General features: G+C 38.2%; 1 protein-coding gene across 8 annotated transcripts in view; it reads right to left on the bottom strand.

Moving 5' to 3' along the window:
• LOC131425853 (integrin alpha-PS2) overlaps nt 1-13,982 on the bottom strand; it is a 167,662-nt gene that overhangs the window by 120,328 nt on the left and 33,352 nt on the right. For all 8 annotated transcript variants that reach the window (XM_058588085.1, XM_058588084.1, XM_058588090.1 and 5 more), the window contains exon 3: nt 527-654. In XM_058588085.1, the coding sequence (XP_058444068.1) occupies nt 527-654 (128 nt within the window). The remainder of the gene's footprint in view (nt 1-526; nt 655-13,982) is intronic.

Raw genomic sequence — 13,982 nt, 5'->3', positions numbered from 1 at the left:
AACGAAACGGAATGTCATAATGACCATTTCCCGTGTTGAAGCTACTGTTGTCCAATTGAAATTGAAGAAGAAGAAGAAATAACAATGGGATCATAAATCTCACTTCCTTTCTCACCATTTCCTTTGGTAATAGTTAACAAAAGGTGTGGAAGGTAAATCCTTCCTCAAGAATATGCAATTGTGGTTAATTTGCACGGGCTTCCTGGCTTTTGGTTGATATTCACTAGTCTCCATAGGAAACGGAAAATCACATACGGATTCGAATAAAACTAATCTGTGTTGTCACTCACTGTTGACGGTCTGTCTGGTCTGGTCGACTGTTGTGAGTCATCTCCTTAAATTAAGAACTGCGAACTACTTGAAACTTCCGACTTCCGCTAAGAAACACCTTCGCACTGAGGCGCATTACCTCACCGGCGATCACAGGAGGCGGCAGCTCAGAAAAAAGTTATTAACCATGGAAATGCAACACCTCTAATGCCACGAGAAAGGTAATGTGGAAAACAACCAGACCGGACCAGCTTACCTTTGGCGTCGAACGGGATTAGGTTGCAGCGGTTGTCGTCGGAGATGTCACACCGGTAGACGGCGCCACCGTTCACCACACCTTCCTGGTAGGCGGACGTATCGGCCCTGGGAGCTCCGATGATGACCCTGAAAAGCAGAAGAAATTGAAAGCGAATTAGTTTGTGGTCGAGGTTTTTAGTTCTCGTGCATGTAATATGCCTGGTTTCGACGAGGCGGGGATTGTGACGGATAGGACAATGGAAAGCCCTTTCGCGGGGTGTGCTATCACAGCCAAACCATTAGAGCGATCAATAAATCGGATCACTTAGCCCGTGAAATAGAGCAGAAAGTGGTTCTACTACGATTTATCATGTTTACGTTTACCCAATATAGTAAGACCTATAAACGAAGATTAGGTTCAAATAGGAAAAGCTCTCTAGACCGTCACTGGAGTCAGCTGTCAACCAGACAATCCTTCAGTGCTTTGGCGTCATGATAGAGCATTGTTAAACAATGTGCAACAGTGGAAATGGGTCCCCTAATTTTATATTTGTGCTTTTGGTATCTACATAATCAATTTACAACTAATTGGTTTGAATGTTACAGCAACCTGATTAATTCATGTTTTACGTCTTCCCGCGATTTTTTCACTGATTCATTTTTTATTTTTTCAAATATGATCAGTTTTCACATATACTTATTTCCAGAGCTTTTTTGTCAATTTTTTTCTAAGAGGCACAATGCAATGAAAGATTCGGGTTTTTTAGATTACCATCACTCTTACAAATACAAATAGGCAACGCAAATGTCAAGCACTAGTTTGGGAATGATGCTGACTGTGTGACATAAACAGTGAAGCATGCTTTTATGGACTACTCGAATCAATCTGAATCAATTGGTGTCGAAATTAGTATCCGAAATTATTTAATAAAAGTATGAAATATATTTTCATGAGACTGTTATGAAAAAAAAGAAAGGCATTATCACACCACTAGGTGGATTAAGAAGGGTTTTGTTTTTTTGATCCATGAGTCTAGTGTGTCTTTCGTTGGGTCTTCTGAATTACCAAAATAAATGCACGCTATATGTTGTGTGCTTCGTTCGAATGGCTGTGGTGTTCTGTTCTTCCGTAGCGGTTTTGCATCGTCATTATGTATGACGATTTGAAAGTTTTGATATTCATCGCCATATAGTTTCGAAACCAAAAGTCGGATCTGGATAAAATTGCACAGTATCCACTTATCGAAAATATTTGCTTTGCGGTTGCTCTGAAGATGAAGGGATAATCCTTCGAAACGTTGACCTTTAACTCAAAATAATCATTTTGTTAAATAACACTTGTCCAAAAAGCATCCTTTCAATAAATTACAACAAAGTTCTTGTACCGTCTTTATAACATTTTATATATCGGGTAGATTGATTTTTTTCCCGTGTACATCTCAGATCAGAGTAAGACTATGGACAAGCATTACAATCTTGAAAAGCTATTTCGTTCGTAGATTGGTCGATTTGGGGTTCTTCGACGAAACACGATTGAATGGTTTTTAACAAAAAGACAGAGATTCCGTAACACACGCTGCCTATATCTTCGGGGATTATTTTAAGTCACTTGCATTGTCTTGCTCGACCAACAATGTTTTAAATTTTGTTGAAAGATTCTAATTCATCACGATGTAAAGACAGTGTGGAAGATACCACTGAACAAATCTAATAATGCGATATACACCCGCGATCGCTAATATTAATTCATTTTTTCCTTAATTCCAGCGTAGGGTTTGTTCGAGAAGGCATGTCGCATTACGGCGGAATTGTTCCCTTCAAACATTTCCCAATTTCGCTTCGGAAATGGCAGCCTGGAATGGATACTACACTTAGTAAAAGGAGCTACATAAAAATAAGTCTAATTTTTGTTTATTTCTTCGGTACGGACTTCCGTTATTGTTTGCGATAAAATTGGTCCCATTTTATCAATATGCGGTTCTGATGCCAGATGCTATATTCCAGGCATAAAAGTACCGTTATTGGTTTGACTTATTCCACTGAACACCGGAAGTATCCTTTCCAATTCACAACTAGCTCCGTTTTTGGTCGAGTCATCAAAAATTGATTATACCCGTATGGATGGATGGGAAAGATTGTGTAGATAAAACCCTGTACAAAACAGCCGAAACAGAGCAAATTAGAAAATTAAGGAAGCCAATTCCGAACACCGCAGCACCGTCCGTCATCTGGCATCTGGTTACAGAAGTGGCAAGTAACTTTGATCCGCGTGCTACCGGCTGTCGCGAGATTCACCGCCCGTCCCGGTCATCGTGGGCGTCAACCCAATTCTATTCTGGGTCACATCGAATCGGCTGGTTTCGTCACGGCACACGGCAGCGAATCGGTCGTGTGTTGTACCGACTCCAACTGTCCGACTGTCGTCGCTGACGGTCAATAAATTTTTCAATGGCATCATCATAAATCAAGCAGACTAACGAAAAAAAAAGTAGAACTAACTCGCTTTTGATCGTATTACAATCCGTCACACTTCTCGGTGAAGAAACAGAAGAACGAAAAAGTCCTTTGAAATGGATATGTAAGGTTATTATTGCAGCACCGCATCCTAGCAAGCCATGTTCAGCAGGGCCTTGTTAATTGGAGCAATAAATATTCTACCATTCACAGCTTTCTGAGTAATATTGAGAAAACAAACATTTATTGATTGACTGACGATTAGAGTGTATAAAATAATAGTCGAAATTCATCTTGTTCTTCATATTTCCTACAAGCAAGAAATTCTTAAATTGAATTTTGACAATTGACATAGCATTATAAATTTGTAAAATATTTTAAAAAATACTTCCACTTTATGTGAAGCACCGTTCCGTCAGGAATAACGAATTTATTAAATGAATTAAAAAAAAACTAAACCGTCTTGGTGTGATTGAGATGTTTTTCAAACGTTCAAGAATTTCTTGTAGAACATTTGTTTACCTTTTTGTGCTTCGACGTGTAGAAATCGGAAAATTATCGTCGTCGTCGTCTGATTAAGTAACCGAAACGAATTGTTTTTACTGTCCGTAAAGTAGGGATTTGGGGTTCAAAAATAGAAAGCGAAAAAGAATATCCGAGAGCCGAACAGCATAGGAGAATGGAAACTGGTACTCAGGTGCACATTTCTGAATCATCCTCTCTTACTGAAGGTGTAAGACGGTTTCTGTCATCTTGAGTGGGAGATTGCGAGAAAAAAAAAATGAAGTCATTTAAATTCATGAATCATTTGGTCGGTTTTATTTTTCTGACAGTTTCGCTTTTCTTTCAATCAGAGATGAGGGCGGTATTTACGGTAAAAAGGAATGACGTTATTCTAGACACAGACAAACAGAGATTACATTTAGACCGTGTGTTTTGTTTATCCCATCATGCACTTTTCTCCATTAACAAGAACGTTTTCTGGCAGATTGCTTTTCTATCTCTTATTGCCACACTTGCGTGAAATTTGATTCTAATTTTCTGGTGCATTCCATCACGTATGTAGTGACCATTTTAAAAATCCCCAGATAGTTATTCAGATTTGTTGCGCATAATAAATATACTCATTACCAGAAAGTTGGGTATGTAGTAGTGCTAAAATGTTTCGAGTTTCTTCGACCTTTTGGTTGTTACGAACCTTTAAAAATTTTTGTGGATTACGTCGTAGATTAATTTTCATTCCAAACATACGTGTTCATTAAAGTATTCAATGATGAAAGTTATAAAAACGGGTGGTAGGGTAATGTCAAAGATGTAACCCGGATGGCAATTACGATAAAAGAAACCTGAGTTTTTTGTTTGCAATTCAAGTGTAAACTGGTAAAAATATAGTTTCACATCGATGATAATTTGCAATCAAGTTCTTTATTCAACTGATGTCGATTCCATATTAACATTGATTTCCATGTCATGTAAATTTCCTTATTTTTTTCGATATAATATTCTAATGTTCGAATTACTGTTTTTTAACAAAAACTGTAGAATCTCTGTGAATCGTTTTAGCTGTAACTTCATCATCTTCAGAAAGTTTCTAATCGCAAGTGTTAAGTGTATGCTTGAGGGATCACATATCTTTCTGATCAAAAAAGGAAACATATCTTTCGATTAATCTAAGGAGTGTATCGAAAATAAGCTATCCACATACATTTCTGTTGTGCGCATGTATTTGTGATGGTTTTGTTATGCTAAGATCACAGCATGCTGTGCGTTTGGCTGTCAGCTTTCGTTTGTTTACTTGTTTGTGCGGTTGAAATTCTGCGTTTTCCAAATGTCGCGTGTTGAAAAGGAAGTGAAAATTAAGGTGCTGGACACATGGCTAAGTGAGAAGGGTATTACCATGCGAAAATGTGCGAAGCGGTTTGGAATTCTTCATGCCAGTGTTAAAACCATCATTAATAAGTTTAAGGAACACTATTCATTGGATGAGCTACCAGGAAGAGGCAGAAAACCCGGTTCTTGCAACCCGAAACTGGATCATGAAGAACAAATCAATATCAATACGTGATTTGGCCCAAAAAGCAGAAACGAGTGTCGGAATGATCCAGAGTATCAAGAGGCGAAATCACCTGAAGACCTACAAGAAACAAAAAATCTCGAAACAAAGTGTAGAACAGAAGCAGCGAGCAGCAATAAGGGCCCGGAAATTGTATTCGCGTCTTTGCAGTGTCCGGATCCATGCGTTTTGATGGACGATGAGACTTACGTAAAGGAGGACTCAAAAACCCTTCCAGGCAGTCACGTACCCAGAGGGGGGGCCCAAGGGGCCCAGGCCCCTCCCGAAATCAAAAATAGATATATAATTATTTCGAAGGTCTCAGACAATAATGGAATACAATAACAGTTCCAGTGGAAAAGTTTAAATTGTATGTTAAAAACACTCGTAAAAGGCACACCGAGAATTAGCTACATAAGCAATCTTCAGTAACATTATTTTTTTATCTTTGGGCCCCTCCCGAAACGAAATTCTGGGTACGGGCCTGCTTCCAGGTCCACAATACTTTACTGTCGTCGTTGGGGAGGATGTAAGCGATGCGGACAGGTCGATTCAAGTGAAGAAATTCGTTCGAAAGATACTGGTATGGCAAGCAACATGTTCCTGTGGTTTTAAGTCAACCTTTTTTTACACTACCGGAACTATAAATGCAGAAATCTATCGATCTGAGTGTCTCCAGAAGAGATTGCTGCCTTTATATAAGAAGCATATTATATCTCCACAATTTTGGCCGGATTTGGCGTCGGCTCACTATGCCAAAACCACCCTCAATTGGCTTGCGGAAAAGGGTATAAATTGCGTTGAGAAAAATATCAATCCACCAAATTACTCTCAACTTACTGGGCAATCGTGAAGAGGGTCTTCAAGAAGCCTGGTAAGGCAGCTGGGAACATGCAGGATTGAAAAAAAAACGTCAAAAAATGCGATGCAACACTTGTCCGGAACTTGATGAAGAGCGTTCAATCAAAAGTTCGAAAATTCGTGAAGGAATAACTTAAATTTCATCAGGTTTTCATTATGCTCAAGTTTAACCTCGTACAATAAATGACCAATTTTTAGTTTGAAAAAAATATCGTTTTTATCACAATTTGAAAGAAAAATTTGTGGATAGCTTATTTCCGATACACTCCTTACATAAAAAAAATTAGTTCCGCAGAAAAATAATTTTTATTTCAAGAAGAACACTTATAATTCATATATCTCAAAAAAGGTATTTCTGATTTTTTTTTGATATGTTGTAGCTGAAGTCAAAATTCTAGAATGGAGAAATAATATTTGAAAAAGTCACATATGTTTGTCATAGAAATTTCCCACATTGTTACAAGAAATTTCGCATGAATTTCAATATGTTAGAAGCCTTATGACAATTTTCGTGACTTCATAAGGCGGTCTTATGATTCGCATACGATAATCTTGTGGCTAAAAGCCATACGATATCATTATGATAAGATAAATCATCAAATAACAGTAGCAAGATAAATCATCAAATAACAGTAGCTAAGCTCGATAGACTTGGTTTCAATGGATCCTTACTGAACTGGCTCCATTCATATTTAACTGGCCGCAAAATGTCTGTAAAAATTTGAAACTGCTCGACGACACCCTTCGCCGTCAGCTCTGGAGTACTCCAGGGCAGTCATTTGGGACCATTTATATTTTTACTATACCTTAATGATCTCAATTTTTTGTTGAAATGCTGTAAGCTGTCCTTTGCTGACGATTTCAAGCTATATCACCAGGTTAAATCTCAAGAAGACACAATATTTCTACAATCACAGCTTGATTCATTCGCCAATTGGTGTCGAATAAACAGAATGGCATTGAACGCCTCAAAATGCTCTGTTATTTCCTTCTCTCGCAAACACTCGTTTATAAGATACGAATACAACATTACGGGAAAAGTGCTGAAACGCGAATCATTTGTAAAGGACTTAGGAATTATTCTTGATGCCAATTTAAACTTCAAAAACCACATTAATTACATAACTTTCAAGGCTTCAAAGCTTCTAGGATTTAACGATTTATTAATTTTAGTTGTTTGACCTAAAGCCGCCATAACTAAGTTCAGTTTTGCAATGACTGAGCGGAAACATATATTGGAGAAGCCAAATGAATGAAAAACTAACAGAAAAGATGAATTTTTGGAAAAAGATACGCTCAGAGACAGGACTTAGTTATGGCGGCTTTACGTCAAACAACTAAAATTAATAAATCGTTAAAAACAATTGCGGTTTGATTTTCCGTAATAATCTGCTTCTGGTAGGAAAGGGCAGACAATCAATACAACCTTCATAGGGGTCTGTCGCTGACGATGTCCAGCCAGCGACTGGCACCATTAAAGAAGGTGACAAGCGATTATAAATACACTCTCCTACTCAATGCTTGATCGGAGAAATAGGTATAAAGCGAGAAGACTAGTGTTTGATGGACAGAGAAGATGTTTGGATGTAAGGTATCGGTCGGGTGACGGCCAGGATGTAGACCATGTTCGATGTACGCGCTATTGTGTCTAACTGGCGTTTTAGAGTGACTAAAACAAGATTCAGAGTGGCGAAATGATAACGCGTATGCACGGAATGCATAAGAACGCCGGTTCGAGTCCTGTCCCTGAGCGTATCTTTTTCCAAAAATTCATCTTTTCTGTTAGTTTTTCATTCATTTGGCTTCTCCAATATATGTTTCCGCTCAGTTCTAGGATTTATTATTCGCGTAACCAAAAACTTTATCAATGTACACTGCCTTAAGGCAATATATTGTGCACTAGTCCGTTCGACGCTTGAATATGGCGCTATTATTTAGTCACCTTACTGTCAAATCGACGACGAGCGCGTCGAAGCTATCCAGCGAAAATTTGTTCGGTTTGCTCTACGCAATCTTCCATGGAACGACCCTGCAAATCTACCTAGTTACCAAGATTGCTGTGAACTTATAGGCTTGGATCTTTTCATTGTCCCGAACTCTTACAATTAATCAATTTCGACATTCATCGTCGTAGTCTGCGTTATCACCCCTTTTGAAGATTACCTTCCGCCAGAACAAACTATGGATTCAATGAACCATTTACTAGTATGTGTCGTTTATTCGTTAACTTATATAATGTCTTCGATTTTCATGTATCTCGTAATGTAATCAAACGATTGTTTCTTATGCCGTTTTTCATTGAAAAACACTGGTGGCGTGGATTGCTCTGATTTTGCACTTTCGAGCAGAAATGCAACATTTTGACGGTGTTTCATTGCCATTTCTGCTCGAAAGTGCAAAACCAGAGCAATCCACGCCACCAGTGTTTTTCAATGAAAAACGCCATTAGTCACTTATCATTTTAGTTTTAAAATCAAAGATTGGTACAAAGATGAGGAGGTTTCATGCCTACTGGAGGCAGAGGTTTAAACATTCTCAACTCCAGTGGGCTTTTCCCTGCTCCACATAAATGCATACATACATTATTGTATTTTCGTTCAACCCCCACTCCTCTCCACCATTCTCCATTGGAAACTAACTAGATTCGCTCGACGAAATTAACCCGGTCGTCTCTTCTTCTTTCTCTCTGTCTTCCACCATGCATTCTTCGAACACTAATTAGATCTACACACGGAAAAGCCAGCGATCGCAAAACAATTAAAATATTAGTTGTTTTTCTGATTTTGATTGGTTAAAATTTGGTTCAACTAATCGACTGTTGTTTCAACTAATCTGTCATTTTTGATTTATCGTGCTGACAGCTTATCAACGACACCCAACAAAGACACGCACCACAAACAAGTAATGAAACGTTTCAGTTGAGCAATGCCAAACACACTGAGCGAACACAATGAAACGTTTCAATGAGATGTCACTCGTGCAATTGAGCAAAGACACAATCCCAGCAAAGTTACTTGTATGCATGAAAGCAAAAAAATGGCTCAGTTGTATCAACCAATTATTCAGTTATTTGAACTTAAGACGCCAATTGCAATAAATATTTTTTACTGTTAACCTCTTCAGGGGGCAGCTAATCGTTCACTGCTTGAACAACGAAATTTTACCTAATGACCTGCTTATATCTTTATCACTAAACTCACAAAGGATATAGAAATGAACCAAAAGATTACAATTCTCAAAAGGGAACTCACCAGAAAAATGGTCACAGGGTATTAGGAAATTTTTCCTTCACTTGCAGAATGGCTCGCTGGTAAACCTAATGCTACAGATACACTTTGAAGAAAATACAAATAGTACCACTTCACTTTAGCAACAAATTTTAAGCGTTAAGCGGTTATACATTTATACTGTAAGAATATCTATTTAACACATGGAAAACTTGTTTCACAATTAACTGTTATATTCTTCTGCATAATTTCAGTAACATAAAACGACCACTACGTAACTAACATAAATGACGTTCATTTACCAATGAAAATTTTCAATATGAAACGCTGTGGTGAAATAAAGAGGTTTTTTGTTCTGCGTTTTGCTGTCTTCGTTCTCCGCCAAGTGACAGCAACAACATTTAAGTTGAAACAACCAGGGCGTGAAACAACAATTGCAATATTTTAATTTTGTGATCTGCGGGTTCTCCGTGCATGCTGATTCTAAACCCGTCATTTTATCTGCCTTCCACCATCTTTTTGGCCACTAATTAGATCTTCATGCCGATTCTAACACAGTTGCTAGTCCACGCTCGTCTACCAGCTTCTCCACCAACTCTTCTCTCTCACCTTTTAAGCAAGAGTACTATTACTGCCATGTAATGCTTGGTGCCATCAACTAGTTATAGGGTTATAGATTTAGTTTTAATTGTTAGTTTTAATTGTTAGTTTCAATTGTTAGTAATAAGTCCAAATGTATCTGTTGGATCATTGTAATCTGTTGATACAAATAATGAGAAGGTTTTATGCCTGCTGGAGAGAGAGATTACCAAATTTCATCTCCATCGGGCTTTTCCCTTGTTCCATAAATAAATAAATAAATGAAATTTCATATAGTTTTTGCCTGAGTGTACAACAAGACGAAACCAAAATGCAGGGAGAACCAATAAATTTCAATTCTCATTCTTTCATCGATATGATAGAAATCTGTAAAATTTTGGCTATACAGAAAGCCTAAAATATGATAAATCGAAGCAGCTACACCCCAGAACCTATTTGAAAACTAAGACTACTATAGATACGAGCACCAACAGGTGAACTAGCGATTCATAATGTAGGCCTTGACTTTTAAGGAAACAAAATTGCTCTAAATATTTCGGTTTTCAGTTTTTGAATAAAAACATCATTTTAATATTCAAAATCAATATTCAAGCAGATTAGCTCCATCTAATGAAGTGATTTCGAATTAATACATTTACTATTTGACAAACTTCAAGATCCTCCAAAATTGTTCTGAACCCATGTTTTTTCATATGCTAATTTTTTTGTGATACTTCATATTTAAACCATCTGGCGGTGAAGCAGTTCTTAGCTAATTTTTTCGCCAAATCGCTTAAATTTGAGGGCCTAAGTGAGTGCAACAAATTTGCTGCTGACAGAAGCGAGATAAACGTCCACTGCTCCAATTAGTCCAAGTTCTGGGGGACTTCTACAACGTGTATCTTATTCATACGCCCGGTGAACCGCGTTGTAGGAAATTCTACTGGCGTTGATAGAAGTTTTAAGCTGTAAATTTGTGATCAATCAAACAATGTGTTAAATACAACAAAAAATCCGCGTGCGATCCTGTACGAATGTGCACCAAAAAGCCAAACGATGCTAACTACCTATACCTACACATGTTGCTTATCGTGTTTACTAACACCGTACGTCACAGCAAATCATCAGTGCTGGTAATTAACATCTCCAGTCCTCTGCCAGCCACGCACAAGCGAACAAAACCAGCAAGCGCATATTCGCTCAACACTGGACTGGACTGAGTCAGGAATTCGTCGTCCTTGCGTTTGTAGGGCAGCAAATCGGTCGAGCAAATATTACCCCGTAGCCGGACTGGACCGGTGTGCTGCGTGCTGCGATGACTCCTGCCAATGATGCGTGTGGAACAAGGTCATTAAGATGATTTATCTCGTTTAGTTTGTTGTTGCGGTCTTGGGACGGGACGACGACGGGAGTAGCAGGCACGAGCCAGATCGAACACGTGAAGGGTATGGTCGGGTAAACAGAATGAAACCGAAGGAGATTGCAAAAGGTAAACGTTGATGTCATGCTCAAGTTCAAGCTGGTTTCTGGCGGTAAAAGGTGTAAACGGCACGGAAAGGAAGGAGGGAGGAAGCTCGGTAGCCAATCATCACCATTAGCAGCGGGGGAGGACTGTGCTACGAATCTACCTGCCGTCATTGGGTTGTCTGTGTGTTTTACGACTGATAATAAGAATCAAAACAGGTGAGATAATCTCCGGCTTCCATGCTTTGCTTTGTTTTCTTAAGTGCACAATTCGAGAGGCTGTCAAGGTAGACAGTTCCTTTTTCATATATATCCAATTTTAATAATGTCATTATTATGCGAGAGAATATTTGTCACTGTTATCTATATAACAAATGAGCTTGCAGTCAGTTTGTAGAATGAATCATCAGGTTGATGTCAAATATTTTGCAATGCGGAAGGCCAAAATGTGTTAAAACATTTACTGAATATTGACAAGGACCTCCTCTAGAGGTAGACGCGTCATCGGAAATTAATCCGGTGTAGTTATAACCTTTGTATACTCCATATTGATTCATTTTACTCGTAAGTCACAATAAGAGATTATAAAAATATTCTATCAAAGCAGGTGATCTTCAGCGGAATCCTGCATAGGTTAGAATATCGTTCATTGATGGCCTCTATCTTTTTGGTGAATATTATTTACGACATTGCAATCAACCATAAATCTAATTTTAAGGAGTGTATCGAAAATAAGCTATCTATAAATTTTTCTTTCAAATTATGATAAAAAACGATATTTTATTCAAACTAAAAATTGTACGAGGTTAATCTTGAGCATAATGAAAACCGGATTAAATTTAAGTTATTCCTTCACGAATTTTCTAACTTTTGATCGAACGCTCTCCATCAAGTTTCGGACGAATGTTGCATCGCATTTTTTGGACGCTTGAGCTCAAATTTTTTTGAACTCCTGCATGTTCCCAGCTGCCTTGCCAGTCTTCTTGAAGACCATCTTCACGATTACCCAGTAACGTTCGATGGGTCGAAGCTGAGGGCAATTTGGTGGATTGATATTTTTTCTCAACGAAATTTATACCCTTTTCCGCAAGCCAATTGAGAGTGGTCTTGGCATAGTGAACCGACACTAAATCCGGCCACAACAGTGGAGGTGTACTATGCTTCTTATATAAAGGCAGCAATCTCTTCTGGAGACACTCAGATTGATAGATTTTTGCATTTATAGTTCCGGTAGTGTAAAAAAAAGTTGACTTCAAATCACAGGAACATATGCCTTGACATACCAGTACCTTTCAACCGAATTTCTCCACTTGAATCAACCTATCCGAAATCGCTTACATTCTCCCAAAGAACGACAGTAAATTATTGTGGACCTGGAAGGGTTTTTGAGTCCTCCTTTACATAAGTCTCATCGTCCATCAAAACGCATGCATCCAAACACTGCAAAAGACGCGAATACAATTTCCGGGCCCTTGTTGCTGCTCGTTTCTTCTGTTCTACACTTTGTTTCGAGATTTTCAGAATTTCATCTTCAGGTGATTTCGCCGCTTGATACGCTGGATCATTCCGACACTCGTTCCTGCTTTTTTGGCCAAATCACGTATTGACATTGGTTTTTTCTACATGATTAGAGATGCCACTTTCTGGTCCAGTTTCGGGTTGGAAGAGCCATGTTATCTTAGCTCATCGGAAGAATAGTGTTCCCCAAACTTATTAATGATGGTTTTTACACTGGCATGATGAATTCCAAACCGCTTCGCCAATTTTCGCATAGTAATACCCTTCTCACTTAGCCATGTGTCCAGAACCTTAATTTTCACTTCCTTTTCAATACGCGACATTTTGAAAACGCAGAATTTCAACCGCACAAACAAGTAAACAAACGAAAGCTGACAGCCAAACGCACAGCACGCAGTGATTTGAGCATAAAAAACCATCACAAAAACATGCGTACAAGACAAATTTATGTGCGGCTAACTTATTTTCGATACACTCCTTACTTCCAGTTTTACTAGCAATGCGTCATCGTCAGTCATTGACATATGATAAAAAGTAGTAACTGCAAATGAGAGCCTCTTTTTGGTTACTTACTCTTTCGAGTTAAGTTAGGCGTTAAAATCAAATCCAATCTGGTAATTCGCAAAAGAACAACATTTCTGCATAGAATATTCAAAACGACGAATGTAACAATGAGAGGTTCTCTTTGTTTACTTTTTCTTTCGATTATTACGGTACTCTTAGCAATCCTTCTCTCCAACTATTCACCGTTAATAATAATTAAGGCTATCATCTTTCAATCTGCACTGAAGAAATTACCGAAAAAAGCAGGAATATTTCACAATAATCAAAAGAGAAAGTAAACAAAGAGAGTCTCTCATTGTTACATTCGTCGTTTTGAACAATTATACAGATTTACAAATTTATTTTTTGTTTGCCGTGCTAATAAAAGCCATTTCCAGTAGTTTCAAAATTGTGTTCTTTCTTTCATTTTTCCTTTCAATTGAAAATCATATACTTTGCAATGTCGATATTCAACCGAACCTTCGAGAATTGCTTACGACAGAAAACGATTCACAATGATTTTCACCTGTTGGCGCTCGTAACAAACAAACAAAAAATAATATGTTAGTTAAGAACTCACACCCACCCCCCAAATGGCACGAGTGGGCTCGATAGATAATTCTCTAAAACCTGATCATATAGATGGTATGTGTTTCCGGAATAAAAGGTCGGGAGCTCAAAACAAATCAAATAGTGTAAACAGTAGTTAGAGTGATAAAGAGGAATCGCGGAAAAGCTATCGTTGAGACGGGTTTCGAACCCGTATCTAGCTCTTA

The sequence above is a fragment of the Malaya genurostris genome, chromosome 1 (genome assembly GCF_030247185.1).
Source record: "Malaya genurostris strain Urasoe2022 chromosome 1, Malgen_1.1, whole genome shotgun sequence".
In the NCBI taxonomy this organism is placed as follows: Eukaryota; Metazoa; Arthropoda; class Insecta; order Diptera; family Culicidae; genus Malaya; species Malaya genurostris.
This window is presented reverse-complemented; position numbering and strand designations above follow the sequence as displayed.